We start from the raw sequence: 14,250 nt of genomic DNA, 5'->3' as shown, positions 1-14,250 counted from the left end.
GCCGTGAGGCCGCGCGCCGGCGGGGCGGCCGCTCCCGGCATAGCGCGCGGCGTCCCCTCAGCCGCCCGGTGCTGTGGCTGCTCCTTCCTCTTTCCCTCTCTTCCTCCTCCTCCCCTTCAGGAGCCGGCCGCGGGCGAGGAGAAGCGGCTGCCGCGGCCGGCATGTGAAGCGGGGCAACCCCTTCGCCGCCGCTTGCCTCCGGTTCCTCCTCGGTTCTTCCTGGGGCTCCGCTCGCCATGAAGAAGTTTTCCCGCATGCCCAAGTCCGAGGGGAGCGGCGGCGGCGGCGGGACGGCGTGCGGTGGCTCCGGGAGCGGCGTGGCCCTGGGCAGGGCGCTGGCGGTGGGGCGGTACCAGGTGACCCCCGAGGAGCCGCTTGCCGAAGGTAAGAACGGGCCCGGGGCGGCGGGAACGGGCCGGAGCCGGGCCCGCCCGGCCCCTGGAGCCGCTTTCCCGCGGCGACCCGGGTGCGAGGCTTTGGGCTGCGCTGCTTCGGCCGCTCCCTGGGCCGGGGGCTCCTGAGGGCGCTCGGAGTTCCCCTGCTCGCTGCCTCGGCTGAGTGAGGCGGGGCGAGGTGTCACCGGCACCTCCGTCAGCCTGCGTCTTTTGATTTGGCCCACTACTCGGAAAGAAAAAAAAACAAAACGAAACCGACCAAAAAAAATTCCTGGTTTTTCTTGGCGTAAGGCAGCAGATTGGTGTCACGGTCACGAGTGGAGGTGCGGTGCTGGCACGTTGTGCTGTGGAGCCTCCCCTCGCTGCAGGGTGCTCGGCTTGTGTTGCTTCTTTTGATGAACTTGCACTTTGTGTCGTCGGACTTCCACTGGGACCGAAGGAAGAGTTGTGTGAATTTTTGTAGCCGTAGGGTTGGCTGGACTTTTTTCGCTGTACTGCTTCACTAGGTGCTGGCATGGGACACCATCAAAACAGCCATTTTTGAATTTTGTTCTCTGTGTGTGACACAATGTGGTGTTCATCTCCCAGAGCTGCTAACTGACGTGATGTGTAAAGTGTAATTCACTTCCCAGGTCACTGAGCTCAGGGCTAGTCATGTGTATTTCATAGTTCCTGAATGTTTACTACACACTGCTTTGGATGTGGTGGGTAAAATAATTCATCTCTGTCACTTTCGTCTGTGTGTTGCTTAGACTATGGTAAGTATATTTATGCATAAGTATACTAGTAAACTTCCACCGATCATGTGCATTTCTTGGGGGAGATTTATGATGTAGTTTTAACAAGTGCATGCAGATAATTGGAATGGGAACATATAAGTGGCACTTAGATTTTCATTGTTGTCTAGAAATTATTTTCATAGAAAAGGGAATTTGGTACTCATTATTTAGAATGCAGTATTTTGTATTTGGGGTATGAAGGTGGTGTCAGGAGTCAGCCAGCTGCATACCTGGTTGCCCAAAGCCTAGGTGGTGCTTTCTGGGAACTACTTCCAGGTCATTCTGGTCGGACAGCAGGTCATGTTTTAGCGGGGCTGATGGCAAGGTAGAGACTTAAAAAAAAAAAACAAACAACCAAACCCACAAAACAATGTGCTCTTGAGCAAATTGAGGAGGTGATGCAGAAAACGTATGTAGTGGAAAGGAGAGAAATTGCATAGTGCTTTGTTTAGTGTAGCACGTCATTAAAAGTTTTCTCATGTTCTGTGTTTAGAATCACTACAGATGATGGTTTTTTCCCTTTCTGTAGCTGGCAGAAACAAATTGATAGCTCTTAAGGGCTAGTGGGTAGGGAAAGTCCAGATTTCAACACGTGACTGTTAACTTCCTAACTTCCTACTTTTTGAGTCTGAAAGATGTTTTCTACTGCTTTCCTTTTTTCAGCTTTGATGTGGTCTCGTGAGTATGGATGCTTAGGACGAGAACCGATAAAGGCTGGGGCAGTGCCAATGTGCCACATGTCCAGCAAAGTTTCCAAGCTAGCCCTGGGGCGGGTCAGCAGGGAGGGGCCAAAGGGGCCCGGAGGATAAGAAAGTAACAGGTGGCACAAGTGCCGGGCTGGGGGAATAGGGAGCGGTGTCTCGCAGCTCCTCGGCGTGTCGGGGAGCAGCTGGGCTGTACCCGGTGTGTGTGCCCCGCGCCGCCGGGAAAAGGGCCCTGTGATGGAGTGTCCAAGTGGCGCTTGGCTTCTCCTCGCTGACACAGGGCTTCGTGGATCGAGAGATGGCTTTTTATCCAGGGATTACTTGTTGGCAATCCGTCCCTTGCCTCAGTAACAATTAATAGTAAGAATTGTGTGTTACTGCTCCTACATTAGTCATATTGCTACCTGTAATTAATGCTGAACACTTTACAAATCTCCTGCTTAATAATCTTTCTCTTGGGAGCGGGGAGAGGAGAAAACTTTTTTTTTTTCCCTGTCCTCTTTTCACAAGGCACTGTTTTCTTTCAGTTTCTGAAACACAGTTTAACTGAGGCTTGTTAACTTGTCAGGTAGTTCCTATTACTCACTGCTGATGAAACAGCATTTAAGATGCTAATATCCAAGTTAGAGCTTGTGTTATGAAGCATTAATGATAGATGAAGTTAATGAATCTAAAGAACTTAACAAATCTATTTAAGAGGAGATATACAGTGTTCTGTTAGCAGAGGTGTGGTACATTGTGTTTTTATTAGCTATTAAAATTAATAGCTTAAATGTCTGTTTTATACAAGCTGTTTAACCCCCACCCTCTTTCCTGATTTTGCTGTGAGTAATCTTAGGGGGGCAGCTCCTGGTGGAGTAGAGGATTGAGGCTCCTGGTAATTGGGGGGCTGGCAGTAGTGATACGGAAAAGCTTGGATTGTAATGGCCTTCCTGGGTGCAGTGGTGGACCTTTGGTAGATTTCTCATGGTGATACAAGTGTTGCCCTCTGGATACTTTTATGTAGTCTTTGACAAAATGGTTTTATTACAGTGTTCTGAAGGCAGAAGTGTGGAGCATTACAGTCCAGTTGTTTTGAATGAAGTGTAATGCTGTCTAAAGGAAATAGATCCTTTTGACTAAAGAAGGTGCAAAGTTGAAGAGCTGTAGTTATTAGGCTGTTAGCTGGTTTCTTTTGTTCTATACACACCTATTCTATGATGACTTCTTGGCCTTCATAACCGAGTAAGTTGTTGGATGGAGGCAGGTGATTTTACTTTTTATTTGTCAGAGATGGGGGAAAAGCAGTTATTTTGGTTTAAGGTTGTATGTAGATAAGTAATTCCTGTCCATTTTGAGGCTAAGGTAGAAATATGTGGAATAAATGACTAATACAGAGTGAAGGCCTTGTTTTTCTGTCTTTTTGTTGAACGAGAGTATTTCCAATGCCACTCAAGTTTGGGAAGCAAAATCTAATAAAAATACGGGGAGTTCTCTGAAAGTTACAGGTGATGATGCATGGGAACTCCAATATTGAAAAAGACTCTACAGTTCAGAAATTGCAGCAAACTGCAAGTGGCCAGGTGTGAGCCATGCTTTAAAATTTCTCTCAAGTGTCAATCCAGAACAGTTTGTTGTGAACAGTGGAAATTAGCGAGTTTTCAAACTATTTTTGTGTTACATAGGGAGGAGAAACTAAGTTGTGGCTTGACATGGTGATGCTACTTAGTTAATTGTTTGCTTTGTCTTGGATTCACTAAGTCCTTTTTGCTTAGTAACTGCAGTAAAAGTGTTTTTTCTGTCTCCTAAAATAAGGTAGGCACTGGAAGATGCTCATTTGTCTTACTGTCTTCTTTGCTTGGCAGGGCTTGAAATGTTTAAGCTGAATAAATAAAGACTTTGCCAGGTTCTAAGTTGCCTTTGGACCACGAGCAGACCAAGAGGCAAGTGGGAAGTGTTGTAACTGAGTATGTGGGTATGTTTTTAACAAGTGCAGATGAAGCAAGAATGAGACAATTGCAGCTGTTAAAAAAAAGGGCAGCAGGCTCTCCAGCTTCCCTCTCCAACTCGATTGGCTTGGCTTGGAAGCTGATTTGTGGATGAGGAAAGATGGCCATAATCTGTTTTTTGTTTTTGCTCAGAACTGGTTAATAGGGTCTTGGGGCATAGGCTGTTGCATCTTAGAGAAATAGAAGAGTGCTGTGTAGTGTTCCCCACAGCAGTTCCCGCTCTGCCAGCCAGTGGATTGCTGAGGAGTGCAGAGTGAGATGCCAGGCACCTTGAAGAAGAAGCAGGTGGTTCTGTGTGCCCCTTGCTCTCAGGGGTACCCAGAGGGGATGTAGGGCAGGTCTTCAGCTCTGGACGGCAAAGAGTGAACATGACACATTGCTGATCTCGTGCTGTGACTTGGCTTTGCCCTGGTGTATGTGGGAAGAAGTTGTGTGATAGTGGGTGCAGTGGTTTATTTTTTATCGTCCGGGCTGATAAAGCGACGAGTCCAGAGCTGTGTGCTGGTGAGCCTCTGCTGCTGTAGCTTAGGTGGCTGTTGCTTTTCTGAGTGACCTTGTGTCTAGGACTAGAGAGGCAAGGAGAAAGCCACTCAAGTGGTGTAAAGTGCTTCATTAAGTACTTAGAAGTTCATTAGTTTATGTTTGTATAATAGAAGGTTTGCTTTGTGTAGTAAATGTAGTTAAAGCATAGTCTTCTGTGGGGCCTCTCAGTAGGGAGACAAAGTGAAAAAAGTTTGCTAAAACGGGAAATGTCATGCTCTCTTTTATCATTTTTCTTATGGTACAACCTCTTTGAGTCATTACTGGCGAACCACTTGTAAAGCTCCAGCCCTCTTGTCGGGTTTCTAGGAAGGTACTTTGATTCACTCTTATTTGTACTTGGGAGAAACAACCCAGTTCTCAGGAGGTTCATTAACAAACTGCTCTTTAACCCACGGAGGGTCAGTGGCTTTCTCCCCATTTACCCGCTCTGGGGGTCAGCTTGACTTTCTCCTGGAAAAAACCTTCCAACAGGTCTGGGTTACTGCCGGCCATGGCTCAGTCACTGCCCTTTTGGATAAGGCCGTGGGTCAGTGGCCGCCATTTTGCAGCTCGCCGTGGGTCAGTGGCCGCCATTTTGCGGCTCGCCGTGGGTCAGTCAATGCCATTATCGTGTGGGCCTGTATAGAGTGACAGAGCCTCGAGGGGGCAGGGGGCAGCAGTGGCTGCCTCTCCTATGCAGAGCTCGCCCTGTTACCCCACACACTTCCCACCTGCTTGTTTTGAGCCAGCCAACCACTGCTCCACTCTCTTACACCTGTGAAGGAATGAGCTTCTTGCGAGTTCTACTGTCTTAGTTTAATTCTGTGTAGTCTTTGGAAGTACTTGATAACTCTTATGATTTGGTTTGCCTCTTACTTTCGTACTGTTGTAGTTGAGGCCTAAGAAACATGTCACCTTATTGGAGAGGAATCCAATTGGTCCTGTTTTGTGAGCTCTTGTGCTGTGCGTTGGTAGATAATCATGCTGTTTATTTTAGTTCTTCCAGACCTCTCTTGAAATTAGGGTGGTCTGAGTGTTGGCTTTTTTTTCCCCTACCTTATTTCTCAAAAATTACAGTTCAGTTTGTAAGCCAAATAAACAGACTTTGTGTTGTGCATAAGATTCTCTTTGCTTTTGTTAATGCCCCCCCTCAATTAATCTCTCATACTGTCATTTTTGGTCCCCAGAGTGAGGTATTGTGAGGCTTTGCAGCTCCAGCAGCTGCTGTAAATTTGTATAGCTGACACTGCTTCATCTCCTGTCAAAGTAGGGCTTGTTTGTTGTTCTTTGTTCTGGACAGGTAAATAGAGAGAGGTGCCATTATAATGGATCTGTAAACTTGAGTAATTCCAAGTGTTTCCACTTGGTGTGGCCTAGTTTTGAATTCTGGGAGCAGTTATTTTTGTTAATAAAAAGCTATTATCAATATACCTAGTGCGGGATTACTTCTGTTGTGACTGTGGTGTGGTAGTCTTCTCCTATGAGACAAGGTGACATGTACAGTACTGCTCTTCATTAGTTTGATTATTGCATGTGACTTGGTGCTCTGTGGAAGCTGTTGGTTTATTTTGAGTTGTCATCTAGTTCAGTTGTTTAGGTGGATTATGAGCTGGAAGGCTTTCTGGAAAGCTAACTTGTGGAATTTGAGTTGGGTTTGGTCATTTCAATTTTTTTCCAGAGTGTAACATTTCTGAATCTGTTTGCACATGACTGTTAAGGTCAAGCCTGTTGTTCTGTCTCAAACGGTTTTGCTTTGCTAATATTGGAGTAGCAGATAGAGTTTGTTCCAGTTCAAGATACAAGGGAGGAAAAGCAGTGTGAGCACTTGAAACTGGCTTTTGGCTGAAAGTATGATACAATATACGTGAAGCTCTTCTACACTCCCCAGACTAGTCACGGCTACATATCTGCAGACTGGCCAGTGCTGAGATCCTAGACCAGCTTTTGATTGGTGGGTGGTGAAAGATGGGGAGCCTGTGCTGTCGTGTGTGGGGATTTTCTTGGGACTTCTGAGCCTCACGGCTAGTGCAGCATGTAGCTGTGTTCTGTGTAATGAGCAGGCAAACCAAGAGCAGTTCAAGGGTTTGTGTGTGATCCTTTTTTACACCAGTGTGCAGGTAAGTGTCTGTTTTCATATAGCGTAGCTCACAGAGTGGAAGCTGTAACTCAGCTGAGTCACTCACACATCTGGTGTGCTGACCACTGTGGTGGCACTTGTGCAGAGTTGTTGCTCTTGCTGTGCTCTCCAGAGCTCCTGTGTGCCTCTGGGACATAGGTGGAGAAACGAACAGGTTGGCAAACATCTGTAGGCTGACAAAGGCATCTATTGTACTGCTAGGTCCAAGTTCAGCTCTTAGGACACGTGGTCTAATGCACTCTGATTATCTAGTTATTAGTCCTTGCATGCCCTGTGGACACTCCTTCCTGCGTGGTGTGTAAATGGATGGGTCGTGTTACACCTCTGTTCAGTGCACATGGTTCTGGTCTCTTTCGAAGATGCTACCCCTTTAGTTTTTGTCTGTCCAGAAGTAGTTAAGGAAAGAGGAAGTACTTGGGAATGAGCAAATCTGAGCTAAGTTTTCAGGCTAGTGGCTGAGAGTCAGATGGTTACAGTAGAAGGAACTTCATTTGTAGCATGTTAATATTACACACACAGTCAAGCTGTCTGTCCTTTGCCACCTTTTGCAGAAAGACAGATGTGCTAATGTGTGTGCCATCTACTTGCCTTTGTCTTTGCAGATGCATTTAAGTCAAGTATGCTAATGTTACAGTAGTCAGAAGGGAAGGGTATGTGGTAAGTGTGCAGGTGTGTTGCAGGAGGAAGGTCTTGGACCCCCTCACAGGATAAGGCAACATGGAAGAATGAAGGTTATGTTAGCTGTGTCTGAGAAGGACATGGTGTAGCTTTAAAAGAAGCTCTGCAGGATCTTAAAGTTTTTTTTGTGTGCTTGACTGGTTTAACTGAAAGTTTATTTTTTTCTTTTTTTATTAATCTTAGTGTTTTGCATGTCAGCATGGAAAAGAAAAGTTGTTGGGTAAAAGCAGTAGAATTCCTTTTCAGACATAGGTTAACTAGAAACTAGTGATTGTGGGAAGAGGATATGTATTTCTCAGGGCTGTTGTTGGTGTGGTAGCAGCGCTGGCAGTCAGTAACCTGTATGTTACTCACAGGGAAGGGTTCCTCTAGTGGTTCTGTGCGTGGAGAACTGAAGTGAACCCCCAGGATGAGGCTCATTGTCTAGGGAGCAGCACAGTCACTGGCTCGCCTGGCTTTTGCAGCTGGGAAGAATGAGCATGTCATATTGCATAAGCATGTTCACTGTGTGAGCTCAGCTGTTTTTGCAGCTGTAGATGTTGGTTTGCTGTGTAAGTGTGCACATGTGCTATTTGATGGATGTCCCACTTGCAGCTGAATAGAATAGGGGAGGTGTTGGAGGTGCTCAGGTTGTGCTGCTTGTCTCTGGCACTTGTTTGGTTTACAGTGTTTGTCTTCATTCTCCTAATTCCTTAACCTTATGCTATATTTTACTTGCTGTAACTATTTTTTGCCTCTGTCATATTGCAGCTGAGCAGGCTGCCACAGTCAAAGGAATTGGTGTTTGTAAGCTGAGCTGTGTTAGCTGACACTATGAATGCTCTGTGCCTGCCAAAGGGCAGTGTGAGAGCTGGGTGACAGCTTGGGGAACTAACCCAGAACACAGGCAGGGTCAGTCACTTGCCTGGTTGTAACTTCTTTGCTTCAGATGCTGTCCTTTTCCCAAGAAACTGTTAAGTTTGCAGGCATCTACCATGAAGTGGAAGGTTTTCCTCGTTGGTGTTCATGGGCTTAGTTTGAACTGTTAATGTGCTGGATGAGCAGCTGCTTCCTGAGGTGTTTGGGATATTTGCCGGTTAGGGATGCCTGGAGCTGGCATTGTGAGGGGTAGTTTGCGGGTCCCAGGGGTGCCCAGCACAGCAGCGCACCGCTGTGGGTCACGTCACCTCTGGTCAGTGGTTGTGCTGCAGCAGAGATGGCTTGGCCTGCATTTCCTCCTTTGGCCAATGGCAAACCCCTGCTCTCCTCCGAGGAGGGCTTCTGTGTTTCTCTGCATCACTCTCCAGCTGCTGACAAGAAAGGAGCAAGAAATCCTCTTCTCCTGCATTCCTTGTTTTCTTGGGAATGGATTTCGTTCTCTTTCGGTGTTTGTCTCCTGGTTAAGGAGGTAGGAACCTTTACCTTCCTCTCCACATTTACATGTTCCTTGCTCACACTTGTCTGGGCTGGTTAGTTTTTTCTAGTTCTAGTGGGATGTCTTGGATATGGTTGGGTTCATCTGTGAAACTGTGTCTCTGAACAGAGGCAGGGTGGAGGAAAATAAAAAAGTGAAGGTTCCTAACTGGAAAGAAAACAAATCCAGCTTTGATCTTAGGGGACTGTCTTAATGAAATAGGGAATACTTATTTAGGTTTGATAGCAGCAGACATGCTGCTTTATCCTTGGGCATGAGGTTTTAAAGCACTCTTGTCTAGCAGAACTGAAAATTGGCAGACTTGGAGAGTTCTCCTGTAAAGGTAGTCTTCCCTTAGCTTTGCTGGTCATTAGGTTTGCTTTGCTTCTGAGCCTAGTGGTGAAAGTACTGAAGAAATGGTCATGGAGACTCAGGTGAGGGTGAACATGTCAGAGCAGTCTTTATCTCTCTCTTCAAGAGGTGTCACCAGCTGCTATTGCTGCGAAGAACGTCACATGGCTCTTGGGAGAGTCATTACTCCACAGATGGAGAAACAAAGATGAAGGATTTGGCCCGAGTCATACAAGTCTGTACAAGAGATACAGGTAGAGCTGGGGACATCGAGAGGCTTTGTGATGGCTTCTTCCTCATCCCTTCTGTAACATGCTGTGCCCTAATTGCCACACGCAAAACTAAGATAGGAGTTCTGATGTTACAGGGCTTGAGGAGATTTTGTTCGGAGTCATGTCTATGTTGGGCTTCCTTCCAAACTTGCATGTTACTTAAATGAGCGGATTTGTTCCTGTGGTGCCTAGAAACTTCAGTAGGCAAGTCTCTCCACCAAGTCTCTCTACCAATTATGTGCCAAAACATAGGGATGGTCCAATTCCTGGTTTATTTCAGTTCTGTTAACTGACTCATTTTTAAAAAATTGGTTACTCACTCTGGCTGTGATTTTTATCTGTGCATCTTGTCTTTCAATAGCAGTTGTAATGAGTAATTGTTGCAGCATTTCGCTTCTTAGGAAACACAAAATAGCATTGGAAGTCAGTGATTAATATGACATTTTCTTATGTTCTTTTGCAATTCCTGCAGGTTGAAAATCTGAATGTACTTTTATTTAGAGAAATTGTTGCTAAACAAGATTTTTCTTGTTCTGGATAATTAACTTGTGTATAACTGAGAGTGGTGCAGAGCAAATACATCATTAAAGAATGTAAGGCACTAAATTGTACTCTGCTGACATGTATATATGAGAACCTGACCTGAGCATGTGTGTTCATGAGACCAGAATAGGAAGAGTGAATGAAATTGAATGTGTCAGCGTTAGACATGGGATCAGTTCTGGTTTGTGTGTCATGTGCAGGAAAAATGAATTGTTTGGAGAAAAGCAAATGGAATAATGGCATCCTTGGAACCTTGCTGTGTCTCTGTAGAGCTCAGTAGCACAGTCTGCATCTGAAGAGACCTTCAACTTGTGGTGTGTTTATTTTGATTATCACTTGGCTTTTACTTCATGAGAGCTTGGGAAGCAACAGCTGGAGCATTTGATCCCAGAAGGAGCTATCCAGAGTCTTCTTAGGCAATCTGAAGGTGGAAAAGCACGTTTATGTTGTTTTGGCAACTCAAAAGGAAGCAGTTTGCTGCATCTTATTTGGTTTGGTCTTGTAGTCTTTGAGTTCCATCCATCTTGGTGTGACTTTACAGTATTATCCTCCCAACTTTGTGCTTTCTTCAAATATTTGATTTCACCATTAAACATTTTATGGTTTTCTTAGGATTTACTGTTTTGTTAAACTGACATCGAATTGTACTTTTAAAGTTTACTGGTCCCCTGTTATGTTGGGTAAGCCTGTATCTCAGCATACTCCTTGGGTATGCCAGAGTTTAAACGTACACCAGTATTTGCAGACAGCTGAAGACTGTGAGGTAAAATAATGAAAATCCGTCTTAATTATTCATATTGAGTGTTTTAGCACTGATTCCCAGCAGTCAGTCTAATTCTAGTCATGCTCCTGGACGAAATGGTCAGTGAATTATGCTCAGATGTGAAGGTGAGTGAGACTGCAGGCTCTCCCTAGCAGGGAAGAGATGGGCTGCCTCCTACTAATTTATATGTGTGAGATGCCTTAGAAAAGCAGGAAAGCAGAGGATCTTGCTGTGACATCTGCCTGAGTCTGAAGTGCTGCTGGCGTTCCAAACGGCTTGGTTTGTGTCTGCACGGCCTGGTGGCTCTTGTCTTTGTGTGGCAGCCAGAGGTGGCAGCGCTCCAGGACGCCGTGAGCCAGCCGCTGGGCCGGAGCCGGGCACTGTGTGCGGGGCTTTGTTCCCGTGCCACGGCGGCTCGGGGGCATTCAGTGCGCAGCTAGTCATGGGGGAGCTTAGAGAGCCCTGCTTGGCTCTGCGTTCCTGCCCTTCCACAGGGAAATCACAGCTCAAGCACTGATGTCAAGGAAAGCGAAACTCCAACTGCAGAGCAACTACGAGTTCGGTAAAGATAAAGTGTTTCGTTTTCTTAACTGGTTGGTGACTACATGGTGTGACAGTTAAGCTCAGTTGCAAATAAGTCACGGTATTTGCCTGTTGCCTATATAATAGCTGCCTCCTGATTTAACTAATTGGTGTCTATATTTGATTTTTAGATTATACTGGACCTAGAATCAAGCTTTTTAAAAACAAGTAGCGAATGACATTTGAAATTGTATAAAAGAAACGAATTCATGCTCTTAACCTCACTGTTGTAGAATGGCTAACTCTGGGTTTGTTGAGCCTATATGCATAGATCTTGTCATTGTTGTGGTTTTTCAGCTCACTCTGTTTTCAGGTCAGACCAAACTACAGCTGGAGCTGAGTTCAGCGAACAAAGACATGAGATGGGGAAGACAATGAAAAGATAAAATTGCTGTTCCTGGTTTTCAGGTCTTGGGGTTTTTGTTTTGTAAATTGTGTTAATGGATGCTCATTGTAGGTGTCTTATCAATGTCTTGGGTAAATTGAAAAGCTTTCTGGTGAAAAGCACAGATGAGGAAGTAGAGCTTAACAATTATTTTCACAGTCAATTTAACTGTTGATCTGCTGGTCATGTTCTATGGTCCTTTCCTTATAGACAGGAAGAAAGCATTACTTGACTTAAAGGCAAGCTTCTGTTAAATGTAGTTGTAGAGGTGAATGCATTCAATTTTGGTTTTTTTTTGTTTTTTTTTTTTAGTTTTTGTGAACTGAAAGAGGCAGTGATGATGTAATACATGAAAGTAGTGTAACTCTCAAGCAGCTTGATTGAAGATGGAAAATACAGAGAGGTTTTAGGTCTTTTTCCAGCCAGAGTATGAGAAGGCATCAGCTTTACCCTAAAAAATAAAATATTTTGTCTTGGGTGCATAAGATGTGTTCTTTGCAGGGTGTATTAAATGCTTGGGGGTTTTGGTTTGGTTTGGGTTTTTTATTTTTCAAGTTTGCATTAAGTGAGCTTTTTAGTCAATCTGCTTTCATCTTCCTTAAACTTAGGTTACTGCAGGAATTGCAAGTGCGTTAGGAAATTTAGGGCTGCTTTAGGAAATGGGTGGTTTTTGTTTATGTAGCAGCCAAGTAGCCAAGGCTGTCAGGCAGGAGGTGCCATGGAAGCAGTAGTCCAACATGGCTAGCGAGTCACCTGGACTTGCTAGGTGGGATGGTGACAGGCTGTGCTGCAGGACACGGAGCTCCCTTGCTTTTGCTCTTCACTAGGCCAGATCTTAAGCATCTCGAGTTGGGCCCTTGGACATGTCCAGTGCATGGGTGTTAACAAATACAGAAACTTTTCACAAACGTCTATAGCAGACCTTAATTCAGCTTTCCCTTCTCACTCAGAAACTTACGTGTCTTGGATCCCCCAGGCAGTCTCTGGTGCTTCTCTCAAAGCTTTTTTGTGAGGTTGGCCTACAGGTGATGCTGGGAGAAATGGAATGCAAGCATCCGTGCCTGTGGCAGGGTAACAGTGCCATTAGCAGAGCAGACCTGCCTTCTGTGGCTGCACGGTCATGTCCTGCTGGGATGTGATTCACAGCTGCTGTTTTCCCAGTGCTGCCGTAGGAGCAGATGCCAATTTGAGAAAACAGTGCTGCTTGTCTAAACTAGCTGTGATAGGCAGCTTGTTACATGGTGGGAATTTGTGTGGGCAGTGGGAAAGGGAGCACTGGTATGGCCCTTGGAATGCATTGTCTGCATGCTTAAAATAAAGTGGAGAAGTACTGAACTCTGAAATGCGTGTGTAGAAACGGAGTGTTTTAGACGTAGGGAGCTATTTCTGTTCTTGATTTGGGGAATGTTGAGCTCTTGAGCTTGGGAGCAGCATTTGTCAGACGTTCTTCTGGGTGGAGCTGTGTCTCAGCCTCATGTTCAGTGTTCACGACTGAGGCTCGTGGAGCAAGCTTAGCTAAAAATTCCCGTGCCCATGTGCGCACACACAAAAGCACAGATGTAAATATACAGAAAGGTGGATGTGTGCATATGATTGGTGTTACTTACTGCTGCCTGCATTCAGCAGGAACACCACTTTCCATTGCTTTCCAGGCAGTGAGCACACACACTGGGGTTAGGGCTTGGCTGGGCATCCACACGGCAGGGCTGGGGGGCAGCTCACATATGCATTTGTAAGGAACCGTTTATAGTGGAGTAGCTGCCATTCCTGGTTCAGCTTTTACAGGTGTAATTAGTGGCTGCTCTGTGTTACTATAGAGGTAAAATCCTTCTGTGCCAGAAGTTCTGCACTGTTTGAGATTTGAATAAATAGCCAAGGGATGCACTGCTTGGAGAAACAACATTTGGTTGTTGTTTCATTCAGAAAAATCTGTATGACTTTAAAAAAAGGTATTGTCTCTCTATACATAATATGCGTAACTTTATTCAGAATATCTTTATTCATATTCTTCTAGACTGTCTCCACAAAATGGCTCTCGGCAGTCTGAAAGATGGTGAAGTTGCTGGAAGATTTTTCAGCCTTAGTTTGTTCTACCTGAGTAGGCAAATAGGGTGCTTAGAATTATGACAGCTCCACTGCTTCCTGGTTTGAGTTTCAGCAATGTAACATGATAAAGTGTAAATGGCGTGTTGAGGCCTGTGAAATTAGTCAAGGTTGACCTTAAATACAAGTAGCAAAAAACCCAACACATGTGGCTGATGTAGAATTTCATTAAAAGCAAACAAAATAACTAGCCCAGAAATAAGCCCAAATCCTTGCTGGTTAGCTGATAATAAAATCCCAAAAGTGCATAGTTAAGCTGACAGTTAGATAGTTAAGGTGACAGGTGCAAGACAGTTCAAGAAAAGGAAGGTAAGAAAGATGTGTGAGTTTTTTAAGGAGTTTAATTCTTCTAAGTATTTGTTGGCTATCTGTATAACTATAGATGCTGTAGAAAGGCTTTTTAGTAAGCATTCCAAGGAAAAGTGCAACGTGGCCACCCTTCGAGGGATTTAAATTTCGAGTGACTTCGGTGGAAATAAAAGACTGAAAGAGTCGAAGCTCCTTTTTGTGTTGGACAGCAGACAGCAGCTGAGTCCCACACAGCCCGGTGGGATGGAGGGGAGAACAGCAAAGGGAGCAGTGAGAAAACCCTTGAGCTGATGGCAGGACAGGTCACCCGGTCGGGTCCTGCTCAGGGTTGTGCCACTTGGCTCTT

The 14,250-nt window shown here is 45.2% G+C and overlaps 1 protein-coding gene across 3 annotated transcripts in view; it reads left to right on the top strand.

Annotated features, from left to right (window-relative positions):
- The first annotated feature begins 18 nt into the window (after window positions 1-18).
- The window catches only part of BMP2K (BMP2 inducible kinase), a 41,480-nt gene continuing 27,248 nt past the window's right edge, over window positions 19-14,250 (top strand). For 2 of the 3 annotated variants that reach the window (XM_014892054.2, XM_014892053.2), the window contains exon 1: window positions 19-384. In XM_014892054.2, the coding sequence (XP_014747540.1) occupies window positions 237-384 (148 nt within the window). In that variant the 5' untranslated portion in view covers window positions 19-236. Of the gene's footprint in view, window positions 385-10,904; window positions 11,088-14,250 lie in introns of those variants that run through there. The other variant, XM_088164380.1, reaches the window with a different exon arrangement.

The sequence above is a fragment of the Sturnus vulgaris genome, chromosome 4 (genome assembly GCF_052056855.1).
Source record: "Sturnus vulgaris isolate bStuVul1 chromosome 4, bStuVul1.hap1, whole genome shotgun sequence".
NCBI classification, from domain to species: Eukaryota; Metazoa; Chordata; class Aves; order Passeriformes; family Sturnidae; genus Sturnus; species Sturnus vulgaris.
Note: the sequence above shows the minus strand (reverse complement) of the source record. Positions and strands in the feature narration are given on the sequence as shown.